Below are 26591 nucleotides of genomic sequence, written 5' to 3' on the forward strand. Positions count from 1 at the left end.
TAAAAAATGATTTAGGAGAAATGCTTTTGATCTTGTGACTGCAAAGGGGCCAGCCCAATGCATTCCTCAGTTCAGGCAGAAGAAATTATTTTAGGTCTTAAAGATAAAGAGGATGAAACAGTCCATTAACCCTGAATGAGATCGGGCAAATGCCATCTAGAGCAGACGTGTGAGGCCTCTGGAGATTCTCCGCCTATAGAGAGTCATTCTGAGATTCAAATACCCCAAGCACCCTGGATTCTGATCTCACGTGAGCCCCACTGGTGCCACATAAAAAACAACTTAAGGGGCGCCTGGGTGGCTCAGTCGGTTAAGCGGCCGACTTCGGCTCAGGTCATGATCTCGCGGTCCGTGAGTTTGAGCCCCGCGTCGGGCTCTGTGCTGACAGCTCACAGCCTGGAGCCTGTTTCAGATTCTGTGTCTCCCTCTCTCTCTGACCCTCCCCCGTTCATGCTCTGTCTCTCTCTGTCTCAAAAATAAATAAACGTTAAAAAAAACCCAAAAAACAAAAAACTTAGGTTTCTTTGCATAAGCCAGCTGCTGTCGGCATTGGATTGTGGAATTTACAGAAAGAGAATAGTTTGTTTCTTCTTTTTTTTTCTTTTTTGTCTCACGGAAAAAAAAAATGATTGCGGATCATTAGATATTGGCTCTGGGACATATTACGACTCTCTTTGCACACATCAAAGAGGTCTTTTCTTTCAGTGTATCGATTTTCTTTCATGAAGATCGGAGGGATGGGATCTCTTGTGTTGTCTTGCAGCACCAAGGGCTTGTCCTTAGACACGAACGGCCTCTGAGGCGAGAGGGGCAGCTTCAGACGGTGGGACCGAGAGGCCCGAGGAGGGTGCTGGGCAGGGGCGAGGGCGGGGGCAGCCGTGCTCAGAGCAGGCTGGAGGACAGGCAGGCACACGTGGTTTTGTGACCATGTGTCTCTTGCAGCTATGTGCTTATGTTGGTGCCCACGTTTGGGCTTAATAGTACCGCACCACACGTGTGATACCCCCGAAGCACTCCCGAACGAGCCTCTCCCAAATGTGCTACTTTGGCACGTGGGTGATTTTGAGCCGAAGACAATCAAGGCCCAAAAGACTCGGGAAGAGCTTCTTGCTTCCCCCTTATTTGCCCCAAAGAATTTGGAGAGGGGAGCTGGTGCAGGAAGAGAGCTCCCACAGCAGAGAGGTGCAGAGTCCGGGTGAGGTGTGGTAAGCCAGAGCTCAGACGGGCCTGTTGGTTGATTCCTCTCTGTGTCCCATTGCCTCTGCTTGGTGTGACAAGCATTTGTTTCCCAAACATCTTCCCATCTTCCTGGAAATTAATTTCCTTCTCTTTGAAGCCCCTTAGCCTGCTCCCTTCTCCTTATAAGAGGCCTCAGATGTTTGACTTCTTTAAATCTCTCGTGTCTATGTGAGGTTCTAGTACATATAAAATGACGGTCTTCTCCTGCAAATCTGTTTGATGTGAACTTAATTAAGAGACCAGCCAAAAGAACCTAAAAAGTGTTGAGGCACCTGGGTGGCTCAGTCGGTAAGCGTCTGACTTTGGCTCAGGTCACCATCTCACATTTTGTGTGTTCGAGCCCTGCATAAGGCTCTGCACCGACAGCTCAGAGCCCGGAGCCTGCTTCAGACTCTGTCTCCCTCTCTCGCTACCCCTCCCCTGCTTAAGCGCACTTTCGCACGCGCTCTTTCTCTCAAAAATAAATAAATATTAAAAAAATTTTTTCAAAAGAACCTCAAAAGGGTCAAGGAAAAATTTTCCTCCCTGACACCCTGTTGTCATGAGCCTGGACACTTCCCCTTTCTGTGGGCAGTTGCCTCTTCTGCTGGGGTTGGAGATGAGGGAGTGTGTGTGTGGTAAGGAGTGGCACCCTGCTGTTTGTGCCCTAAATGCTTCACATGAGAGGGCAATAAGAGCCCTCAACTGAGGGGCTGGAATCCTCTCTCTCGCACCTACTGCCACATGGCCATGAGCCCTCGTACCCTCTCTGAAGCTCAGTTTCCTCATGTGTAAAATGGGCATGTAGAGCACTGTCACAGAGTTGTTGTGAGGATGTGATGAGACGGCAGGTATAAAAGCGCCCGACTTGTAGAACGTGTTAACCCAGTGACACCTACTCCCTTCCTATACACAGACCTTAGCAGGCACGGTTCCGAGCTGCACCCATAGGTGCCAGTTTTAGTGGCTCACCCCCGTGCTCAGCCACATACGATCACTTTGTGGCTGAAGAAACAGGCCCACACAGGTTTTGTCACTAGGTCAAGGTCACGTATAAGGTTGGCAGCAAAGCCAAATTCTGGACATTCCTTATTCCCAATCTCAAGCCTGTGCTGTGTCTACTCACCCATGAGTTTTTCTAGACCTCTCCGTGGAAATCAGCAAAAACCTTCCAAAGAAGTCATCGAGAGAAGCCAAAGACAGACAGACCACCCCCCCCCCCCCCTTGTCTGGTCAGCCAGGAGGAAAGAGTACTCAAGGAAGTTCGCCTAGGTGGGATGAGGCTCAGAGTGTAGGGAGAGAGGGAGAGGAACAGGGATAGGGAGAGCAGAAGGGGGAGGGGGAGGGAGGGAGAGGGAGAGAGAGAGAGAGAGAGGGAGAGAGAGGGGAAGAACCTGCCTTGGTGCTATGCTCAGGAGGCCACGTGAAGGGGAAGAGCAAGGGCCATGGAATCAGCGCGACCTGGGGTCACATGCTGCATTTGCTACTCACAAACTGTGTGACTATGGGAAGCCTTAATCTCTCTGAATCTCAATTTATTTATTGGGAAATTCACCATAATTCGTTCCCAGCCCCACCCGTCTCAATCTCTGTCTCCCTGTCTCCCTGTTTGGGTTGTTGCAAGGATTAAATGATAAAGGAGTACGACATACCCTTCATGGAGCCTGGACAGAATAGGCCCCCTTAAACACCACCTTCCTCACCTCCTAGTGGCCTCATCCTACCCCAGGAGGATTAATTAGATGTGGCCTTTGCTAAGCAGGACTTCCTCAGGATGGATATGTTCCCCTCTCTTCTCTCTTGGAAGCCAGGCTTCTAGGGGCCTCTGGGTGGCTCAGTTGGTTGAACATCTGACTCTTGATTTTGACTCAGGTCATGATCCCAGGGTTGTGGAATTGAGCCCCACATTGGGCTCTGTGCTTGGGATTCTCTCTTCTCTCTCTCTCTCTTTCTCCCTCTCTCTGTTCACCTCTCCACGACCGTGTCTCTCCCCTGCTGGAGTGTGCTCCTGTGCTTTTTTTTCTCTCTCTTTCAAATAAAAACGAACAAACAAACAAACAAAGCAAAACACAAGCTCCCGGACTGGTGAGGGTTCTTCCTGCGAGACTGAAAATGGAAGTGGACAATAAACTGCCTTGCGTCACTCTCCCCGTTCTCTTCCGCTGCTGTGTGTTCTCCCAGTGGGCGCTGGGTTCTGGCAAGCCAGCAGTTGTAGGAAACAGATCCTTTGATGGTTTTGTTGAAATATCTTGGGAGGCAGAGGTGGGAGGGTTAAGTTAGTCACCCTTTGTGAAGCTACAATCAGGAGGTGATGTTTATCTTGCCCGGCCAGATCCTGCACTAAAATATATCGTACAATTAGATGTTCTTAAAAAATATGAATTACGGGTTCTCTGTAACCAGGGTTGGGCAAGTCTCTTCTTTTAAGAATCTATAAGTATTCATCAAATACCAGAGAAATAGGTTTGGGGGGCCCAAGTCAGAGATGATCATGACCATGATGGGTGGAGAGAGGTGTAGTTATGGGGGCCTAGATTAAAGGCCTCGTGCCAGTATCATCGATAGAACTTTCTACGATGATGGAAGTGATCCATTTTTGTGGTCTCTGATCTTGCGGCCACTTATTTGAGCACTTGGAAGGCGGTGTGATTGGGGAATCGAATTTTTGATCGTATTTCATTCTAAGTAATTTAAATCACCACATATGATGAGCGGCTACCATACTGGATGATGCAGCATTATATGGACCGCAGTGTCCCATGAGCAGCTGCTCCTGACCAGGCAGTCTCAACGGGGGATGATTTCTGGCCATACCTAGGACAGCTTGATGTGACTCCAGGGATGCTGCTCCCCAACAACGAACAGAATAGGATTTTGCTCACTGGAAGGACTGAAGCAGAACCAGGGAGGATTTGGAGGCCCCAAAGAAGGGAGGGTGTAGTGCAGGTTACAGCTTGTCACAGGAGTCTCGGTTAGAGGCCAACGTGAGTTCTGACCGTTTCAGACAGTCCTGCCTCATAGCCTCCGTATCACTGGCCTCGTGGGTCCCGTGAACATCACAAGTGTCTGGAGCAAGATCAGTAGTTGGCAATAAAGACACCTGATTTTTGTCTCCAAGTGACTCATGGCCCATCTTCATGGGATAGTGCTGAGCGTCGACATGTGGGAGGTGGCTGGTCTCCACTGAGCCCTGTGAAGGAGGGACTCTGCCTACTCTGGCTCAACTTATGCTTGAAAAATGAATGAATGGATGAACACATTGGCTTTTGGGAGCTGCTGGGGTGGGGTGGTGCTGCCCTAATGCAACTCTCTGGTCCTCCTTCATAGGAAAGAGAGCCCTGTGAGCTCACACCAGTGGTGTGTGGTGGTCGGGCATGTGGGTCCTTGGTAAAAGGAAGGAACTCAGCCTGGCTGTGTCTACTGGTCTTCCCCTCCCCTCTTCCTTCTCTGTGTGCTTGCCTGCCCCCGCCCCCCATGGCACCCCCAGTTCTAAGCCTCCCATAGATGTCCTCTGACTAGACCAAACTCTTCACTTCAGACACACACCTCAGCTCTGGAAGGTGAAAAATGGCCTCCTTTCTTCTCAGCTGATGTCAAGGAGAAAACAAAGCCTTCCCCCTCTTCTCTCCTCCCTCCTTCACCCACACGAACAGACCAGGGGCAGATTACTGAGGTAAAAAAATCACTCAGCCAGTTGTTTGGAGGTCCAGATCTAAATGCTGACTACCAGAAATTTACTTTGTGTCCCTGGGCAAATATTTCCCCCATCTGGGCCTGGGTGTCTGCATCCATGAAATGGCAGGGTAGAACAGTCTCTAGAAATGCTAACATTCCACGATTTAAAGTAGATCCAGAGAAATGTGATTATCGGAGGGGCTTAATCACTCCAGGCAGCTTTGCCGTTTAAAAGAGGAGCTGGTTAACCCAAATGAGTGTCTAATTGGCAGCCTGGGGTGGGAAAGCTCCCTTAAGCAGGAGGCCTTCCAAGTTCCCTCGCCTGATCCGGGGTGGTACCTTTCCCTCCTCCACCCCCAAAGGGTCAGACAGCAGAGGGGACCCTCTGGCCCCTCAGGCAGGAAAGGTCCACCTTCACTATAATGCTCTCAGAAGCTATCGGCTGCCCACAGCGGATTTCTGTCATTCCTGGGCTTCACGGAAGGGAAATCTGGCTAGAGAGCAGAAGTTCAGATAAACAGGAATCCTGTGCCTAAAAAATAAATCGCCTGGGAACTTGAACTTGCTAGTGTGATAATAAAAGGAATAGAGGCTGGGGGTCGGATGCACCTGGCTCTTGGCCTCCTTCCAGGCTGTATGGCCGTGGGCGGGTCACTCCACCCAAGCTGTGCTTCCCTCCTCTTTAAAATGAGATCATAACCGGCCCTGCCGACCTTGCTTGGCTGCTGTGGGGACCACAAAGAGTTGATGGCTGCATCTGATGTTTTGTATAAAACGCGGTGCACATAAATGCAAAGTGGTGGTGATGGCATGTTCACCTTCTGCAGCTACAAATATTCTGCACAGTAATAATCAAACAGTGCAGGGCCGAGCTCCTCCCGGCACCGGTGAGCATGTGCAGTGAAACAGTAAGACGCTAAATCACTCACGAGCTGTTTAAAGGATTAGACAGAAATGTTAATAGCAACAGATGTCAGCTTGTTCACTCATGGAGGACACGACTCTGGCTTCACTGGAGCATTTCTCTGCTGGCTCCAGCCCCAAACGAGGCCACGGCTCTGACCTCTGGTTCAACCCAGAGTGGTCGGGGCTTGGTTTCTGCCCTGAGGTTAAGGATCTGATTGGGAAAGTTGGAAGAAGCCAAACTTCATCTTGGGAGGGTCTCAGTAGAGCAGTAATGCCCTGTAAGATCGGCTGATCCAAACTCTAGAGGAAATGAGAAGCTATAAACATAGCCTGGAGCCTTGCTCTTTTTCTTTTTTTTCTTTTTTTTTTTTCCATGGAGGCTGTGAGCAGAGCTGAGAGCACTTGGTTCTAGTTGGGGTTTGAAGACACCTCCAGGTCCCTGCACAGTGAGACCTGGGTGGTCAGAGTAACTGCTCAGGGCCTTCCGGATCTAACGTTCTAGGGCACCGTGAACATGGATGGATGAAGAGAGGCTGACCCAAGGATTGTTCCAGAAAGTATCAAGTTTTCTCCTCCTAGCACTTGGCAGCAAGGTGGACACGAGAGAGAGGCCGTGTCCACATCACCGTCTGGAATCTTTGGCTTCAGAAGCACTGAAAGAGCAGAGCCTGAAGTAGCCACAGGAAAAGACTTGGGGGAACTTCTGACCCTGCCGATGAGTGGCTGCCTCATGGGCCACCCACACTCACCTTTGAAGGGGGACTGGGCCCGCGTCGCGAGGAAGAGCTTCTTGCTCTTCTTGCCCTGCCACTCCTGGCGGACGTGGTAGCCCAGCGTGTTGCAGTGGCCCTTCTTGCAGCTCAGGCACAGGCCCTGGCTGAAGGTGCCCATGTCGCTGCACTGGTATGCCGTGCTCTGCATGCTGGCGTGCAGCAGGGAGTCGATGAAGAGGTGTACTGAGCGCTCGTGGGAGCATTTTATGGTCTGAGTGATGGCTGCAACACAGGGCAGGAAGGACGTTATCACCCCTCGATCCAAAGTACCCCCAACCCAAAGGATGATTGTTTTCAGCACAGATCAGTGGCATGTTGGGAAGGAGGGGGGCGGTTGCTGAGGCTGACCCACTCATTGACTGAAAACTACAGCAGTGGACCCCTCCCAGTCACGTGGTGGAGAGTTGTCACCCCAGGCACCTCAGGGGTGGGGGGCTCCTGAGGGCACCCTGGTGTTTGAATAGGAAGCCTAAGTCACCAAGAAAATACTGAATTATTTAAGAAAACAGGGTAGTGTAGTTTATTAAAAAGATATTTATGTCTTGGGGCGCCTGGGTGGCTCAGTCGGTTAAGAATTCTACTCTTGGTTTCGGCTCAGGTCATGATCTCACGGTTCATGAGATTGAGCCCAGCGTCAGGCTCCTTGCTAACAGTGTGGAGCCTACTTGGGATTCTCTCTCTCCCTCTCTCTCTCTGCCTGCCTGCTCCCCGCTCCCCCTGCTCACACTCGCTTTCTCGCAAAATAAATAAATAACCTTAAAAAAATATATGTTTATGTCTTAAATGGTTAAAAATGTGCACGGGCTGATGCCTTGGGTTGAATTAGCTGGAACAGGCTTGTGTGGAATGTCTCTTAACAAAGCGAGGAAAATGACTGCCAAGTTACTCTGGGGGCTCAGCTAATGGTCTGGTGAAAACTGAGGTCTCTCCCACAATGTCTACTCTCTGCCCTAAAGCATCCCTTGCCTCCATTGGGTAACTGGCCTATAAAACCAGCAAGGGGACTGGCCTCTAGAAGGATACATCCTAGCAACCAGGTTTGCATGGGCCTAAACCAAAACAGCAAGTTTAGGAAGTTTATCTAGCATGGATTTTTGACCTTTTTTTGTTTTTAACTCTCCAAATCTTAACCTAGTCTTTAATAAATTATTCCTAAGGAATGTTGAAGAACCACCATAAGGTATGTAAAGTACCTGATGTGGAGGTACAGCACAGGTCACTCTGCCTAAAGGTATTGAAGGCTAACTGCCAAGATTGGACACCTTAATTCTTGGACTAGTGCTGCATTTGTTGTGCACCTACTATGAGGCAGGTACCATGCTGAGGGCTTTCACTCATCCACTTTCTGAATCTTCCCCACCGCTCCTTGAGGCAGCTGTTATAGATGAGAAAATGGAGCTTCAAAGGCATTCACTAACTCATTCAAGCTCACCTAGCCAGGAGGTGTTGAGGTGCGAAAGCAGTTACCAAACTACCTTCTGTTCAGGTGTGTCGGGAGAACCACCCCAGAACGGGATCGCTTTAAAAAAATTTTTTTTTAACATTTATTTATCATTGAGAGACACAGAGCGTGAACAGGGGAGTGGCAGAGAGAGCGGGAGACACAGGATCTCAAGTAGGCTCCAGGCTCTGAGCTGTCAGCATAGAGCCTGACATGGGGCTTGAACCCACAAACCCCGAGAACATGACCCGAGCCGAAGTCGGTCGCTTAACCAACTGAGCCACCCAGGTGCCCAGAGAATGGGATCGCTTTTAAACTTAAAGGTGAAGAAAACTGAGAAAAACCAACTCAAAGCTGGGCAAGCAAAATAAACATACTTGGTTCCATCACTTTGAAGGTTAGTACAAGAGAGCAAATGGCACTAAGTGGTCAGAGAGGTACTTAAAACTACTACTTAACTAGGCAACTAGTTACTAATCCTAGAGGCCTGTGTTGAGCGTTGGGAGGGAGTAGATCTGGGAAGAGGCTGGTTGGTCAGCTGGTGATGGAACAGGACCCGTGAATGACTGGAGGGACACTAATGGGAGGGGTATGTAAGGAATGGTGAGGGGGAGTTCCCAGAAGGTTCTGTAAGGCGTGGGCTGGTGGAAGGCTGGGATGCTGGCCAAAATGAGATAATGTTGAGTGTGAAGGTCATTCTGATGCTGGAGAGGTGAAGGTGGTGATATAATCACAAGAGAGCATGTTCTCAGCTTGGTTTGGGATGATGGAGGTGAGAAGAAGGTATGCGGGGGTGGAGGTCTCCAGCTGGCTTAGTGTGAGTTGGCATGTTTTCATCAGGATGATATTTTATAATAATGAGAAATTTGGAATGCTTATGGAATGTATGAGTTTTGCTGACAGTTTTGTTCGTTAATCCTGTGCATGTTGTCAATGTGCATGTTATTGGTTCAGTCTCAGATCTGAGAGAGAAGTGGGATCACAGCCCAGATCATGCCACAATCCAGTTCCTGCCCCAGTGGAAAGGCAGTAACAAATTAGAGCTGAACTTTGAATCCGAAGAATCCCAGTAAGGTCCTGTGGGACCTGCTAGATGAAACCTCATGAGAGTGGAAGAGGTACTGCCACTCCAGTCAGACCAAGGATCAAGAAGCTATGCTCGATTAAGTGCGTCCTCATGTGCCCCAGAATAGAGAAAGTCCCCCGGGGTGAGGAAGCTTCTAGAGAAGGAGAAATAACCACAGGCATCAGGACTCCACCTTCAGAAGGGGTAGTACCCCTGGAAAGACTTTGTTGCATACACTGGGTGGGGCTAAGAGGCAGGGATTCCTTCTTGGGGCTCCCCAGCTCACCGTCGGAACTTAGCCTCCAGTAACCACTGCCAGTTAAGAGGAGGGCCTCCTGGGGGGACACCAGCCCTTTCCCACTCCCACAAGCCCTCTCTCCTAGTGGGTTTGGTGACCATATACCCTGGGCGCCGACCCTTGCTCAACGGTTCCCAGAGTCCCACAGAGCTGGAGATTCACTGGGTCTGGGGGCGGCATACAGGTGTGGGAGGTAGAAGCCAATGCAGGCTAGTGCTCTCGGCCTGGCCCTCCTTCTCACCATTTAAGCCGTGCTTGCTAATGTGTTTGTAGAGCTGTAGGAAGTGGCAGCCAGGTTGGAAGTAGCCCCCATTGGGGTAGAAGTCATAGTGTGCTATGGGCTGTTTGATGCCCACGCTCAGGCCCATGTGCTCCCGGGTAAAGGTGTGAATGGCGTCCACAAAATTGGCATCATCTGGTGAAAGACGGTCACTGGGTGAAGATCCCTCAAACAGAGGGCCCGCGGCATCCAGCCCTAACAGGAAAGCAACGGTAAGGGTTAGGTGGAAGCAAGGGGACACAAGGAGAATGCCCTTTTTAGTTTTTTGATGTTATTATACATTCATGAGCTAGCAGGAAGAAGAAAATCCTAGGGGATAAGCTTTCTCTAGAAAATCTTGCTATAACCTTTCGCAGTAAAACCACAGTAATTCATGGTGCCGAAAATTAGACACAGGCTGTGCGTTATCTAATGGGGAGAGAGGTCTGCTGGAACTATCCAGTGGTAGAAATAAGGTTATGAGGGAATGCTTGATTTATTTAAGCGAATCAATTTTAAGTACCTCTCAAGCTACTTTCAAGAGCATCTGTTTGCATACAAAAAAAAGCCCGCTGTGCTTATTGTAAGTAGTTCTAACCTGCCCATCAAAGAAGGAGTTTATTTGCCTGTATGTTGTCAACAATTTCCCTAAATGAGCTGGCTTTTCTCCTACACCAGTGTCATTTCCTTGGAATGTCCAGAACAGCCTTGGGACATCACTGTTCCCCGGTGAAAATGTCATGAGCAAATAGGACGGCTCAGAGCTCTGGTCAAGTGACAGATGTGTGTGCATGAGACTGAGCGCAGCTCCTGGCTGACTGTGGTTGGGGAGTATTTATGCACTCAGAGTTTTTCCTCTGTCTTTTTTCCTTCACCTTCACCGCAAGGCCCTTTGATGTCCCACATCAGCCCTAGCTTCCATCCCTGTTGGGGGTGAAGGAATTGATAGGGGGCGGTGAGAGCGCCTGTCTCCAGCTCTCACCCATGGTTACAAATGAAAGATGTCTTGGTGTGATTTTATTCTGTTCTTCATGGGTATGAGTATGAGATGACAGCAGTGATTAGCTGTCCTGCCGCCTCTGACATGAGTGAGCCTGGCTAATAATGCCTGATGTGGCCCATGACGCCAGCCAGAGTGGAGAGGGTGCTGGGGCCTGGGGTCACCTCCCTGCGGTTCTGACTTAGCCTTTGAGGCCTGGTTGCTTGGCAATGGGTCTCATTGGCCTTCTGTGGAAGGTCTGCTCACCCCCAGCCTATGGAGGGTTAAATCACAGAGGTGGGGCCATGAACAGTGGCCTGTGAAGCAGGGCTCCCCAGTCACCAGCAAGATAAAAAAAAAAATAAATAAGGGTGAGGAAGTGAGTTCTCACAATGACAAATTTCTTTCTTTTAAATGTCTGCCATTATCTTTTAACCTCTTCTTTGGTGAAGTAATGGGAATCATAGATGTCAGCTGCCAAAAATGTTCTGACTTGATAAAATTAAAGGCCACAACAACGCTAGTCATCTCAAATTTCCTTTGAATTGTTTTAGCCTGTGAAGTATTATTGCTTTGACGTGCTAGGTCTTGAAGGATGAGTAGGAGTTTGGTAGCTAGACCAGGGCTGGGCGGGTAAGTGGTAGTAAAAAGTTCCAGGCAAAAAGAAAAGGACATGCAAAGGCCCAGAAGCATAGGAGGCAAAGGCATGTTTGTGAAGTGGAGAAAGACCTAGTGTCATGGACGCCTGGGACTACGGGGAGGGAACGGCTGGAGGGGAGGTCGGAGAACTCTGGGGCCTTGTTTGGACTTTCTGAGTTTCGTCCTGTGGGTATCTGGGGGCCTTGGGGACTTGGTTAGGAAAATATCTGGTGATACGTGTTCTTCAAAAACAGAACTGTGGGGCAGCATGGGGGATGAGGTTGGTGCCTATGATGCCTGGGGGGAAAGACCTTCTCACACAACCCCAGTTCTTCCTGGGTATCTGGGGCCGTTCCCAAGTGAGTGTAGAGCTCCCGCCTCAGTCCAAATAGGTCCCAGAGTAAGACCCGTATGTTTCACAAACGTGGAAACTGAGGCACAAACGTGGCCGATGTTACTGCACAGTTCAGCCTGTGATTTTTTAACTTGCTCATATTGGGCTTTTTAAACTATAGGTTGAAAAACTCTTTGCTGGTAGAACAGTGTATAGAAAGCCTACTTTTTAGGTCCTATTTGGCATGACTACGAGAGGCACCTGTTGGAGGAGAGGCACCAGAAGTTGAGGCTGTAATTTATTCTGAATGCTCGAGGAACAGCAGTCTGTGACAGTGGTCATGTTTGACGCCCTGTAACCAGTCTTCCCGTGAACGCCGGCGCCGCGTGAAGGAAGCTGGGGACCTGGTAATTACGGGACTGCTGTAGAAGCGGGTCCTGCACACGACCACCCCCGCCCCTCCCCCTGCCCCCCTCTCCCCGCCCCCCGTGGTTGTTAGTTATCAGGCACGGTTACCTGTAATTCTCCCGATCTTGTGCTTTCCGCCGATGTAACTGCCAGCGAATCCTGCGACATGTGCACCCAGGCTGTACCCAATTAGGTGTACATTGCTTCGAGAAAATTGAACAGATTCCTGGAAGACAGAGGCAAGATGGTTACAGGGGAGAGCTGCTGGACAGTAACCTCCTGTGGGTCCAGCTTGTTCTTGGCTCCCACCCTGTTCTTTACGCTGGGTGGCAAATGAGGTGCTTAATTCATCCTCCAGACCCAAACTGGTTTCTCACCCTTTTTTTTTTTTTAAGTTTATTCATTTTGAGAGAGAGAGAGCGCACAAGCAGGTGACAGGGAGAGAGAAGGAGACACAGAATCCAAAACAAGCTCTGTGCCGGGAGCTCAGAGCCCCACATGGGGCCTGAACTCACGAACTGTGAGATCATGACCTGAGCGGACATCAGATGCTTAACCGACTGAGCCACCTCGGCGCCCCTGGTTTCTCACTTTTGCTGGCTCCCATCTTTCAGTCTCAGCTACCTGGGACCCTGCCTGGTGATGCTGCCCCTCTGCCTGCCTTTATTAGCACCTTAATGCCTTGCACAGTGATCCTGTTCATTTGTGTGGGGTTTGATGGTGTTACGGGTATGTTTAGATCCCTCAGCACATCCTAGGGAGTGAGCATAAAAGAAACAGTGGATGGGAGAGGGGAAGATAGTTCTGCAAAATAGGGGTTTAAGCAAGGCATCTGAGGGAGCCCTGATGTCCCATCTCCACCCCTGCCCTCCCATTTCTACAGGGTTAGCCGAGCGGTCCTCCCGCCTGGGCTGCTTGGAGACCAGCTTAATTCACTGACACTTCTGGGAAGGGAGAGGAAGGGAGGGAAGGGGAGGCCGGGGCAGGGCTCACCTCCAGCCACCGGATGAGAGCGGCCACCTCGCGGCCCACGTGGCGGGTGTTGTGGACAGCCATGGTGTAGTGGTGGTAGGCCAGGGTGAGCCAGTCTGCCAGCCCCACGTTCACTGGCTGGGCCATTCCAGACTTCAGTGCGGCAACCATCTGCCAGATCCAGTCTTCCAGAAAGCCATCCACCTGCACGTGGGCCCACAGAGTAGTCAGTGTAACCAGGAGGGGCCAGAGGGGCCTCTTCTTTCTCTCCCTTCACTTTTTAAATTCTCCAAGTCTTGGCTAACTAATGCTGGATCCTTCTTTCCAGAAAAAAAGGCTTCGGGGTGGGGGGAGGGAGGGGTCTCTCGACCTTGGCACTACTGACATTTTGGGCCAGATCCTTCTTCTTGTGGGGGCTGTCCTGTGCGTTGTAGGATATCTAGCAGCATCTCTGGTCTCTGCCACATAGGTGCCAGCAGTACCCTTCCCGCCAAGCTGTGAAAACCAAAAATGCCTCCAGGCTTTGCCAAATGTCCCCTGGGGGCTACCCCTGGCCTCCAACTGAGAGCTGTTCTCTTAATGTGTCCCTATTTTAAGAGTTTCTGAGCCTTAAAATCATGGAAAAGTCTGTGTAACCAGGTGCTAAAGCTGACCTATCCTTTGAGCATCAGCCCTGGTACCTTTGGCTCCAGGAGGGAGGCCTGCTGGGCCATGGCCACAGCTACGGCTCTGAATCCCCGCTCCTTTGCTCTCCTCTGGCCCACTCATCTGCTCGCTTTCGAGGGAATAAAGCACCATGGGCTGGAGCATGGCAGGAGCTCAATACCCGTTTATGGAGAAACTTTCTGTGTGTGCGCCTTGTTTGAGAACCAGCCTGCAGGGCACTCCTGACAGGCTCACAGAACAAAGACATTTGTGTTGCGCCTGCAAGGACAAATAGGAGTTCACTTACAAGAATAAGGGTGGGCTGGTGAGTGTGGGGCATGGCTGTCTAGGGTGGTCCAGGCAGAAGGAAGAGCACACAGAGTTAGGAAAGGGCCCCACGGGACGTTTAGGGGAAGAGTCTGGTGTAGCTCAAGACTAGACAGTGGGAGGCGAGGCTGGAGAACAATACTGATGACGCGGCAGGTCATTCCGAGGTCAGGTGCGTCCACTTACTCATGTTCACCCAGTGCTTTTCGTGTGCGTAGGGCACCTTGGGTTCAAATCCAGACTCTGTCAGTTACTAGCTGCGTGACCTTAGGCAAGTTAGTTAACTTTTCCATGCCTCAGTTTCCCCATCTGGAAGTGGGGAAAATAATAGCGCTTTTTCCAGGATTGTCGTGAAGATGAGATCAGTTAATAGATGGAAAGCACTTAGAACGGTGCCTGGAATGTAGTAAGCACTCAGGAGATGTTAGTTATGCAGAGTTATTTAGTTATGCAGTTATGTTAATAGTTATTTACATAGCGATGCAGCTATGTTGTTGTTATTACTAGTAGTAATAGATATATTCCCATCTAGATTTTAAGAATGAAGAGTGCATTCTGGTAAAAGACCCTGGTAAGAAAACCCTGCTATCTTCATGTAGCATTTTGTAAACAAGATACTTATTTAGTCATTAATTCAGTTAACAAATATTTTTGGAGCACCTTACATATAATGGATACTGTTCCGAAGGAGAAGAGGGAGAACACTGTAGGCAGAAAGCACAGCCTGAGCCAAGGCCAAGAGGAGAGAAATCACAGGAGAGTGGAAGGAGCTCCAAGCAGTTGAGTGTTGCTGGAGTCTAAGTGGGGCGCAGGGAAGGTGAGGGGAGGCAGGGAGGGTGATGGGGGCAGGAGTGAGGAGGGCAGGAAGAGTGAGGGGGCAGGAAGAGTGAGGGGAGCAGAGAGGGTGAGGGGGGCCAGGAAGGTGAGGGGGACAGGGAGGGTGATGAGGGCAGGGAAAGTGAAGGGGGCAGGGAGGGTGAGGGGGGCAGGGAAGGTGAGGGGGGCAGGGAGGGTGATGGGGGCAGGGAGGATGAGGGGGGCAGGAGGAGTGAGGAGGGCAGGAAGGGTGAGGGGGGAAGGGAAGGTGAGGGGGGCAGGGAGGGTGTTGAGGGCAGGGAAAGTGAAGGGGGCAGGGAGGGTGAGGGGGGCAGGGAAGGTGAGGGGGGCAGGGAGGGTGAGGGGGGAAGGGAAGGTGAGGGGGGCAGGGAGGGTGATGGGGGCAGGGAAAGTGAAGGGGCAGGGAGGGTGAGGGGGGCAGGGAGGGTGAGGGGGGCAGGAGGAGTGAGGAGGGCAGGAAGGGTGAGGGGGGAAGGGAAGGTGAGGGGGGCAGGGAGGGTGTTGAGGGCAGGGAAAGTGAAGGGGGCAGGGAGGGTGAGGGGGGCAGGGAAGGTGAGGGGGGCAGGGAGGGTGAGGGGGGAAGGGAAGGTGAGGGGGGCAGGGAAGGTGATGGGGGCAGGGAAAGTGAAGGGGCAGGGAGGGTGAGGGGAGGCAGGGAGGGTGATGGGGGTAGGAGGAGTGAGGAGGGCAGGAAGAGTGAGGGGGCAGGAAGAGTGAGGGGAGCAGAGAGGGTAAGGGGGGCTGGGAAGGTGAGGGAGACAGGGAGGGTGATGGGGGCAGGAGGAGTGAGGAGGGCAGGAAGAATGAGGGGGGAAGGGAAGGCGAGGGGGGCAGGAAGGGTGATGGGGGCAGGAGGAGTGAGGAGGGCAGGAAGAGTGAGGGGAGCAGAGAGGGTGAGGGGGGCAGGGAAGGTGAGGGGGGCAGGGAGGGTGAGGGGGGCAGGGAGGGTGTAGTGGGCAGGGTCAGAGGGAGAGCACCTGGAAGAAGCCCCAGCTGTGCTGCGTGCAGCCTTTGTGACTTGGTGGCTCTCAGCTCCAGCTTCTCCTCCACCCCTTCGCACATCTCTCCTCTGGATGCATTCCTTCCTTCCCACTTTCTCTCTGTTTTCTTGTAAGGAAAGTCTGTTTGGCTAAAGCAGCTGAAGAAATAGGAAACTCTTCTCTACAGTGACTTGCCTCCTTCTAATCCGTATCTTCCCGCAGGGTTCCCATTGGAGAGAGTCTGCTCTTTGGTTCCCTTTAAAAACATGTTTGATCTTAGCATTCTGCCCTCTGTTTTTCTTAAAGAAGCATGGATTGAGCTCCTACCCCAGCTGGAGAAAGCCACAGCTAGGAGTTTGCAGTGTGAAGCCTGCTGCAGAATTGGGGGGCCCATTCAAACCCCTCTGACAAAGGCCCAGTGAACTGGGAGTCTTTGAGAGTGTGAACTTGGAGTGTGAGTGTTCTGGGTGAATTTGTGTCCACTGTTGGCTGTGTGACCATGGTGGCTGCTTGACCTCTCTGAGTGCATTTTCCTGATGTGAGAGAGACTAACCCACCTCGTAGGGAGGTGTGGTGATTAAATGGGTTGACGTATAATGTAAAGGGTCTCACTTACGGTAAGGCCTCAATCTATGTTAGGTCTCTTCTTGAGCAGCAGGAAAACCCATCACCACCCTCACTGCGGACCCTGGGGTGTTAGGAACCTCCACTTCCTTAGGGTGGGAGCTCTTTGAATCCTAGGGGGAAGCTGCTAGCAGGCTGTAGTCACCACTGCTTTCCCCTGTAGCGATGGCAGCACCCCACCTCGTGGCTATACCCATGTGGTCTACCACGTGAGACCAGGAACAGGGTCTGTTTTGTTCATGGGGGCTGTGAGCCTGCACATAGCCGGTTCTCCTTGAATACATGTGGAAAGAGTGGCTGGTGGGTTGAGGGGCTCATTTTGTTCTCTACGGTAGGAGAGATGAGGGTTTCAAGAGTCTTTCTTTCTTTCTTTCTTTCTTTCTTTTTTCTTTCTCTCTTTCTTCTTTCCTTCCTTTCCCTTTCTTTCTTTCTTCCTTCCTTCCTTCTTTCCTTTCTCTTCCTTCCTTCCTCCCTCTTTCTTTCTTTCTTTCTTTCTTTCTTTCTTTCTTTCTTTCTTTCTTTCTTTTCCTTCTTTCCTTCTTTCCTTCTTTCCTTCCTTCCTTTTTCTTTCTTCCTTCCTTCCTTCCTTCCTTCCTTCCTTCCTTCCTTCCTTCCTTCCTTTTCCTTCCTTCCTTCCTTCCTTCCTTCCTTCCTTCCTTCCTTCCTTCCTTCCTCTTTATTTCTTCCTTTCTCTTTCTTTCTTTCTTTCTTTCTTTCTTTCTTTCTTTCTTTCTTTCTTTCTTTCTTTCTTTCTTTCTTTCTTTCTTTCTTTCTTTCTTTCTTCTTTCTTTTTTCTATTTCATGCTGAGCGAGGAACCCAATGCAGGGCTCACGACTGTGAAATCATGACCTGAGCCAGGGTTAGACACTTAACTGACCGAGCCACCCAGGAGTCCCAAGAGTATTTTTCAACTAGAAGTCAGGGAAAGATTTCCAAGTCATGAAATAGACCCCCCAAATCTCTGGAGGTTTCAAGCTGTCAACTGAGCTTCAAATCGTGGGTTGTTGGGGGAGCCAGGGAGGTACAATTTTGTCTTGGAGACAAGTCCTTGCTTAGTTTGAGTTCAGTCATTGCCTACAATATTCTTTCTCCCCTTTGTCCAGGATTTTCAGCATCCGAGAAGGGCTACATTTTCCTTAAGAGGCTGCATGTCTCAGTCACATTTCTACTTAGCTATGGCCAATGACTGTAACTGGAAGCATTTCACAGATGCTTCTGGGTAGCTAACCAAAAAAGTACCACTCTTTTATAGCAAAAGCCATTGGATTGTATACTTTAAATGGATGAGTTACATGGTATGTGAATTATATCTCAATAAAGCTGTTTAAAAAAAACCCTACTCCTTGACTCCTTTGTGTACACCCTTTACTAATTGTGCTACCTGGAATAAAGATGTGACGACTGGTGCTCTGGCTGCCATCTTGGATTATAAGGACAAATGCTACAGTTTAAGGATGGCAGACTACTAAGCTGGAAATGAGCTAAGTCCCTGAGGACTTGGATTGCATACCTCCAGACTAGTGTGTGAAACAGAAACAAACTTCTGGTTTATTTGAACTATTGCCAATTGAGTTTCTGTTACTTGCGCCTGTATTTAAACCTTACAGTTGCAACATTTCACTGGGAGACTATGTCTTCTGTGGCTTCCTACCTCCTCTTGTGAAACATGCAGATTCACTTGCATGGACTGCAATCACTTATGGGCCTTCGTGTGCTGTGTGATTCTTTGAGCCGTATTTTATTATCTGAAATGTGGAGATAATTCTATTTTCCCTATCCTGCTCATTCATGGCACTGAGATAATCAATGAGATGCTGTGTGGGGAAGCACTTGGAAAATTAGAATGTGCTTTACATTTTAATATTATGCATGAAGTTTTTATCACTGGTTTCCTATCTTTTTATTAAAATTGGACACACGAGGGAGAAAAAAACAGAAAACGTAAAAGCAGAGGGAAAAAAGGCATGTCAGCATTTCCTACCGACCACCCGTGGATTATCATCACCAGAGGCAGAGAGGAGTTGAAGCCACACTGCTGTAACGTGTCTGGGTGATTGAGCCGAATCTGACAGCCCTTATCCGTTTCTTCTTGAAAAAGCAGGAATCTGATCTCTGTCTCCTGCGATGCTTCCTTTGTTTCAGCGGCTCTCGGTCTTCTTCCAAATGGCCCTGGAATATAAGATTGGAGACAGTATTTACCCTGGCATCTGTTCTGCTTCTGCCAGCTCTGGGACAGCCCAGAAGTTTCTAAAAGCACCAGCCAGCGGGGTTGCTGTGAGGTGCTAGAGGTAAGCACGAACTGCAGCTTCAGGGAACCCAAAAGAGCGTGTCCAGCAGAATGGCCATTTCTCCCCTGGGAGATGATGAAGGCTGACCGAGGAGAATCGAACACACAGGTGGAGGGACCAGATCCTCCGTCCTGCCATCCTGGGGACTATGGGATCAGCCAGTCAGACAGTGGAGTAACTCAGAGACGCTAGGGATATGGAAGAGGCAGTTGTGGAAGATGAGTATTTCACCCCAAATCACACTGCCGGTAAGTGGTGGAGTCAGGATTTGAACCCACTCCCTCTGATTCCAATTGCCTACATCCCTATGCTGCAGAAACCATGAATAGAGCACCTTAGTTAGATGACACTATGCATTTGCTCATGTAGCTCAGCCTGTTGTCACTTGTAGTCAAACTATACTATGCAGCCTTGCACAGACCAGGTAGGGTTGGGGCAGAGAGGATCTCAAAGGAGTGGCTGATTCTGCTTGATGGAGGGAGTAACATTCAGAGAAGACTTTTCAGGGAAAGTGATGCTGATCCTGCCTGGAAGGATGGACAAGGGCTTTTGGGGGGTGGGTGCATCGGTGGCGAGAGAGAGCAGGGCTTTCTGAGCTGGGGGAACAGAAGAGATAGGGCTCAGAGGGTGGTACCTTGTGGGCATGAGGAAGAGAAAGACAAGGCTGGGCAGTTGGAGTGTCCTGGGCCCTGGGATGCTGGGGAGTCTGGACTTGATGCCCTAGATGATAAGGCTGCTGCTAAGGAGTTTTTCAGTAGAAAAGGATAAATGTGTATCCATTTGGAATCTTTCAAAGACTGTGGAAGAATGAGATAGGTAGCGAAAGATTGTTTTCAAGATTTTACCTTCTGTTGTTTTTTCAAAATGCCTTCTAGTCTCTCTTTTAGGGGAGCCTGACCTTGATCTTGAGCCATTTTGGAGTGGTAGTGAGCAGTCACACAACTCTGTCAGGCAGCCCAACAGCTGTCAAGGCCGTGGTGTTGGCCAAAGACTGACGCCTCTGCTCAGGGGCTGGGAGAAGCCCGGGGAGGTGTTAGTTTCTCAGGTTGTGACAACAAGATGGGTGACATCTTTTCTGCCATGATTAGGGATCAGGCTAGGAGCTGGGGAAGGTTGCCCTCATCCTCCCTTCCAGCTCAGGGTGGGCTCTCCAGGACTCAGGGGCAGCCATAAGGCCACACCAGCATTTTTGGTCAGTGAATTCAATTGAGTCCAATTACTAAGGATCCCGACCATTCATTCTGAGCATAAAGTCATTCAGGCTTCTCAGACATTAAGTCTTGGGCTTTTGGTTTCAGGGGACAGCAGGATAGAGAGATGATGAACCTAACAAAGTGCAAGGGGAGGTATTAATGAAACCAATTTTCCTACCCAAAGGTTATTAATTTGAAAGGTTATTAATTTCCTGCAAAGGGCAATGATTTTTCACTATGATGACAGAGTGAAATGCATCATATTTTATTAAAGGGAGATGTGAGTGAGACTGCAGTACTGCTCGGTGATAATTAAGAAAATGTCTGCCACCCGTTTGGCTTTCCCAAGCTTGGAGGCTGCTTGAACTTGTCCTCATCCTTGCCAGGGGGGTTCCCAGCTCATGCTCCCCATTTCCCTGCCTGCACCGCCCTCCCGGTCTTCTAAGTAGAAGCTGAAGTGTCACCTTGATCCCCTACACCAGCCTTCCAGTCAGTCTGAAGCTTTGGGTTCCCAAATATGCCTAGAATCCAGTTCTCTAGCTCAGGAGCACACGGTTTCTTGCTTGGTTGATTGCAACAGCCTCCCAACACCTCTCTCTCTCTCTCTCTCTCTCTCTGTTTGATCATGACGTCCTCTCTCACACTGCTTCTCAAAGAATCTTCCTAGAACAGGAATGACTATCATATCCATTAGTGACTTTGAGCTTCATAGTATTGTAGCCAAGGCCACCACCCAGTGATAATCCCTCGCTCCCCAGCTCCTCCCCTCCTGCTCCCCACTGCCAGTGGTTCCCTGCACCTCTGTACTCTTGCAAACTCCCCCCTCCCCCATCTCTGCTGCTCTGTGGTAAGCCCCAGACCATCCATTAAAATGGAACTCAGCCATCATACCCTCCAGGAAGCCTTCTCATCTAGTCAGAGATCATTACTTCCTCTTGCCGCCAGCACTGTATTGCATCTTTGGTTCTAATGTGCTTGTCATGGGACCTGGTAATTTATTTGTTTAGGTGTGTGCTGTTTCCTCCACCAGGCTGTGAGCTCCCGGAGGGCAGTGCTGGTAGGTGCTCAATAAATGCTTACTGAATGATGCGGTATTCCATGCATCCAGGTCTCAGGTCAAAGGCTAAGGTTTGATTTGTCCGCCATGTATGCACTGGTACTAAATGCAACCAATTTTCTTGTACTTAGTGATGGAATAGTTATATCTTCCTTCGTTTCAGGATAGCTGACTCAATTGCTAAGAAAACTATAAATGACAATAAAACGGGGATAGAAATAGTACCTATCTCATGAAGTTGTTACAAAGATTAAATAAGGTATTTGTAAAGAGCTCAGAACAATGCCTGGCACATAATTAGCACCTATGTGAGGCTGTGTTGTTAAAATAAATACCAACTGGAGCATCCAGCATCTTGCATTTTTGATCTGTGAGATCCTTTCTTTCTGTGAAAACTTAGCCCAGTTGCCCTCTCAGGACCAATTCTGTCTTATGTGCATTTACTCTGGATTTGGCTGGAGAATAAGCTTGGCCGGGTGTCTAGGGCCTCAAGGCTCTTCGGGAGAGTCCTATGGAGAAACAGCTGTCAGAAGGAGAAGCCCTCAAACAACTGAACTGAACTGGCTTCTCCCTTTTCTTCCTGGCTTGACTTTCTTTTGGCACGCATAGGAGTGAGGAAGTTATGTTGTATGTATGTGTATATTCAATCATTTATTTCCTCAACAAAAACTTATTAAGCATATTTTATTATATTATGCCTTGCGCCCTGGCTAGGTACTCTTTGAAGGCACACAGGGCACCGCCTCTGTTTTTCAGGAGTCCCCAGTCTGGTGGGAGAGGCAAGTGTGAGAACCAGTCATTGCATGTGGTTGCTGTAGGTGCTACAGGGGAGGGGTGCCCTGAATAGGGGCTAGAGAAGATGTCCAGAGAAGATGAGACATCATTTGAGTCTAGAAGGATGAAAGATGCTTTAGGAGCTCACATCTAGGACAAACTGCTGAAGAAAGTGAGACTCTGGTATCTAGAAAAAAAAAAAAAAGAGATTTCGTGGAGGACATGAGTGTTGAAGGGCTGTTATGGAGAAGAGAGCCTAGAATTCTTTTGTGCAACTCTAGGAGATAGAAATGGCATCAGTGAGTGGGTGTGACATGGCAGAAAATTTTAGACTTTAAGTAGTTTACAAAAATTTATAGTTGAAAAAATTGGGACAACGAGAAAATAAGGGCAGTAAAACAACAAAGACAGAAATGCTGATAGATTAGTACTCTAAAAGGCACACTGTGATCATGTAATGTTGCTGAAGATAGGCCACAGACTTTATTATGAGCTTCTTCTTGGCCAAATCAGAGAGGGAAACAAGAGCAATTATAGGATTCATGGCGTCCAGTGGCTCACACATTTCTGGTCCTTGAGCCTGAGATGGTTTCCTTCTATGTTATTGTGTAAGGAGTCCATCGGGTGAGGCAGTGGCCACTGTCTTGAACACCATTCCTGCAAAATATGCAGTAGTAAGTTTTACGTGGTTGACTCTGAGAGTCACAGTGCCAAACAGCATTTGAGTCACAGCAAATCTCTGTGAGGCTCTTCACTATATTGCAGCAGTCGTCTCTGGGACCGAGGGAGGCAGGGGCCACTTCAGGTCACATTTTGGGTAGCAGGAAGGGGTAGAGCTCCAGAGCTCAAGTGTCTGAGTTTCCATGGGGGCAGAGTCTGATTGTCCCCTTCACAGAACACAGAGAATGCTGGTGCATTCTGGGCTGAGCCATGGCGTCAAGGATGCACTGCTGTCACCCATACCCACATGTATACCAAAATGTTTCTCAGGCTCTAGCCACGTGTTGTAGCCAGCTCTTGACTGGGCACCTCTCCCAGCGGATCCTTTCGGTACTGCGAACCCAGTGTAGCCAAACTGAATTTATTTTCTTTCCTCCCAATCCATTTTTCTTCCTTTCTCTCTACATTTCCTACTATGATTCAAAACACCATTATTTGTCCATCCTATTGCTCAAGCTAGAAAACAGAGAGCTGTTCTAGAATGCTCTCGGGTCACCCAATAGTGAGGACCCATCCTCAGGATTATCTTCTCTGTCCCTTGCCACTGGCCTAGTCTAGAACTTCATGCAATTTTTTTTTAATTGTGAAATTGTAATAGAGTCTTAACTTTTATTTGTAGAATTAATACAAACTCATTGTATATGTATAAATAATTTGAAAAGTGCTGAAATGAGTAAAGAATCTCACTACTGAGAGAAAAACACAAGTAATGTTTGGAGTATTTCCTTCTAATCTTGTGGAGATATTCGTTCCATAGATATTTATTTGGAGTATCTAAAATCGAAATCATATGACGCAAATGGTTTCATATCCTTCTTCACCTGTCTTAATAAGTTTCCTATAGCATTACAAATTCTTCAAAAACATGCTTTTGAGGGGTGCCTGGGTGATTCAGTCAGTTAAGCATCCGACTTCAGCTCAGGTCATGATCTCACAGTTTGTGAGTTCAAGCTCCTCATTGGGTTCTGTGCTGACAGCTCAGAGCCTAGAACCAGCTTCGGATTCTGTGTCTCCCTCTCTCTCTCTGCCCTTCCCCTGCTCATGCTCTGTCTCTCAAAAATAAACAAACATTAAAAGAAGAAAAAAAACATGCTTTTGAAAAGTGGCATAGTTTGTGTACTTATTCCATTACTGTTGGACATTTAGATTGTTTCGGTATTTTTTTTTATTACAAACAATGCTCTGATGACCATCTTTATACATAAATCTTTGTCTAGAAAATCTATGACTATTTTCTTAGTCTAGACTTTTGAAAGTAGAATCATTAGCTCCTTAGGTGTGATCTTGTTCATATATCTTTATATATGCATATATATTCAGACTGACTTTCTGCACTTTTTAAGCCACTATTTATTGAGTGTTTCCTCTGTGCCAGGCACTTTTCTAACAGTCTTCTTTGCATTAACTCATGTAAACCTCACAGCAACTCTGTGAGCAAGTTGTGAGAACACACCATGATTCTGTTATGAGTGAGGAAATACGTTCCAATTGTATTTGATAGGAGTATCTTCTTCCCCGGGTGCATCTTCTATAATTGTTACATTCTCCTGTCTTTAGAAGAGATAAAGACACACCAGTGATAAGAACCTGGGGATGAGACTATGGTTTTGAGAGACGATTAAAGGTAAACGGTGGGGGCGCCTGGGTGGTGCAGTCGGTTAAGCGTCCGACTTCAGCCAGGTCACGATCTCGCGGTCCGTGAGTTCGAGCCCCGCGTCGGGCTCTGGGCTGATGGCTCAGAGCCTGGAGCCTGTTTCCGATTCTGTGTCTCCTCTCTCTGCCCCTCCCCTGTTCATGCTCTGTCTCTCTCTGTCCCAAAAATAAATAAAAGTTGAAAAAAAAAAAATTAAAGGTAAACGGTGGATACCTTTGAGGGAGTCAGCCCCTGTCACCTGGAAAGTGGATTGACGGACTAAGGAGCCTTGGGGTTGGCCTCTGCATGACAGCAAGTTCCTGGGGCAGCAGAACTTCTGCAAAATCAGTCAGAAGCAGAAGCTGGGTGCAGGCCATTGCATTTTCTAATATTAGATTCCTTGCAGCAAATGATTTCTCCATTCCTAAGTCAGTCCCCAGGTTTGAGGTTCCTAATGTTTCGTATAAGAACAAATTATTTCATTTTCTTTTGGGTAAGGACATCATTAGGTGGTGACTGCAGGCAAATGAGCTGGCAGAGGAGAGAGCCACGGATTCTGCAGTAGAAGGCCTTGGCAGTAATCATTCTGTTTTCTGCCCGTGATGCCCGGGCTGGGTGCTTCTGCTCAGTTCCAGGTTTGTTGAGGACCTCGCGTGACTAGTGCTGAGGACACAAGTGCATAATACAGAGGCCACAGGTATTAATATATCTTTCACAGAGTTGTTTGTGAAATGTCTTCATGTTCATTTTTTAAATTGCTAAACTGTGTGTGTGTGTGTCATTTAATAAACTTTGTGACTTTGTTATTACACATTGCTGAAAATATTCTTAGACCTGGGACTAATGAGAGGGGTCCTCCGGAAGACCCCTCTGGAAACTTGTCCGACCGTGTCTTCTGTTCAGGATGGATGGAACCTACGAGAAAATTGTAGTCATAGCTCTTCCTGGCTGCTGTGGTCATGCCTGTGGTGTGTACATACACAACACTGACTTCAGAATTTCTAGCATGATGGTAGGATGGAAAAACTTGAATGAGAATTTAGTCATAGCTGGGTCTTTAGAGATTCAGCTTTTAGCTGTTGCTGATCTTTGGTGATAAGCAGATTGGGCCCATGGCTGTGATTAGGAATGCTTCTCTGACTCCCACCATCTTGAATTTTTCCCGTCGCCATTTTGCTGTGAAATAAGATGATGACATAAGGGATGGAAGGAAAGCTATTTTCACAAGTCTGATTTATTCTGTTTTCTTTGCCTACTTTGGCCTGATTTTGCTAGCCATCCTATAGCCTGAGACTACAATTCATTTCTACTTGGAGATTCCAGGGAAGAAAGTAACTCTAGGCTGAGTTTTCTTGCTGGAGATATATTTTTTTTTCTTCCAGACTTTCTTCTTAAGCTGTACTCCTCTGCAACTCTGGCGAGAATCAGGATGAGTTTTTGTCTTTCAAAAAATCTGATTATGAAAGAGTATGCCATTCAGAAAAGTTTCCCATTTGTACTGGAATCCTCTGGAGGTAATGGTGCTTAATTCCTTGAAGTGGTTCCAAGGCCCTGAACAGTTCAAGGTAGGGTGACCACCTGTCCTGTCAAACTAGGATAAGTTGGTCGCTCCAGTTCAAGGGCAACCGAGTGAATAAGTGGAAAGAGAAATGATAATAAAAATTGCCATCCTTGTTGATGATTATTCTGAGTTTTTAATTCAACATCCAGTGTGTGACGTACCTTCCTGCCTGGTCTTTCCTCCTGTGGTCCCCTGGCCTGACATGCTCAGCTGTTGTGTCCTATTTGACTAGTTAATATCATTCTTTCTCAAAGTCAAAATGCAATCTTCATTTCGTCAGGGAAAATCTCTCTGAGTTTCCTGACTTGGTCACATCTTTCTATTATTTGTCCTTTTAGGTGATTTCACAGTTATAATTTTCTAATTGAGCAGTCATTACATAAATATCTATCTCCTATATTTGATGATAAGCTCCATGAAAGAAGAACTAGGTCTGGTTTTGCTCACATTAAAACTTTATCCAGTAGACCAAGGGGCTGTGGAGTGTCGTGGCCAGGCATCCAGACTAAGAGCCACGTGGCTTGGGTTCAAGGTCCACTTCTGACATTTACTACTTGTGTGACCTTGGGCAAATTTCTTAACCTTGCCGTGCCTGAATTTTTTCATTGTATCATCTTTAAGATGGAGGTAATAATAGTACCTATATTAGAGAATTATTTGTTGAATTAGTATTAATACATTCTGTAATAGTGCCAGATATGTAGCATGTGCTATGTAAATGTTCACTATTATGAATTTGCCATAAAAAAATGTTGGAGGAATGAAAATCATCTTGAAATGGATCACCGACCCAAATTTAGAAGCAAAACCCATAAAAATTCTAGAAGAAAACAGGAGAAAATCTTGATGACATTGAGAAAAGCAAAGTTTTTTTTGTTTTGTTTTTTGGACACCAAAACACAAATCATGAAAGAAAAATTTGATAAAATAAATACATCTGATCTTAGAAAGATTCCACTGAGCAAATGAAAAGCCAAGCCAGA

General features: G+C 48.2%; 1 protein-coding gene across 1 annotated transcript in view; it reads right to left on the minus strand.

Annotated features, from left to right (window-relative positions):
* The window catches only part of LIPC (lipase C, hepatic type), a 159913-nt gene that overhangs the window by 12514 nt on the left and 120808 nt on the right, over positions 1-26591 (minus strand). Inside the window, exons 3-7 of the mRNA XM_003987102.6 lie at positions 18364-18551; positions 12990-13172; positions 12105-12222; positions 9619-9852; positions 6549-6794 (exon numbers count right to left, since the gene is read on the minus strand). Coding sequence (XP_003987151.4) covers positions 6549-6794; positions 9619-9852; positions 12105-12222; positions 12990-13172; positions 18364-18551 — 969 coding nt within the window. The remainder of the gene's footprint in view (positions 1-6548; positions 6795-9618; positions 9853-12104; positions 12223-12989; positions 13173-18363; positions 18552-26591) is intronic.

The sequence above is a fragment of the Felis catus genome, chromosome B3 (assembly GCF_018350175.1).
Source record: "Felis catus isolate Fca126 chromosome B3, F.catus_Fca126_mat1.0, whole genome shotgun sequence".
Taxonomy (NCBI): domain Eukaryota; kingdom Metazoa; phylum Chordata; class Mammalia; order Carnivora; family Felidae; genus Felis; species Felis catus.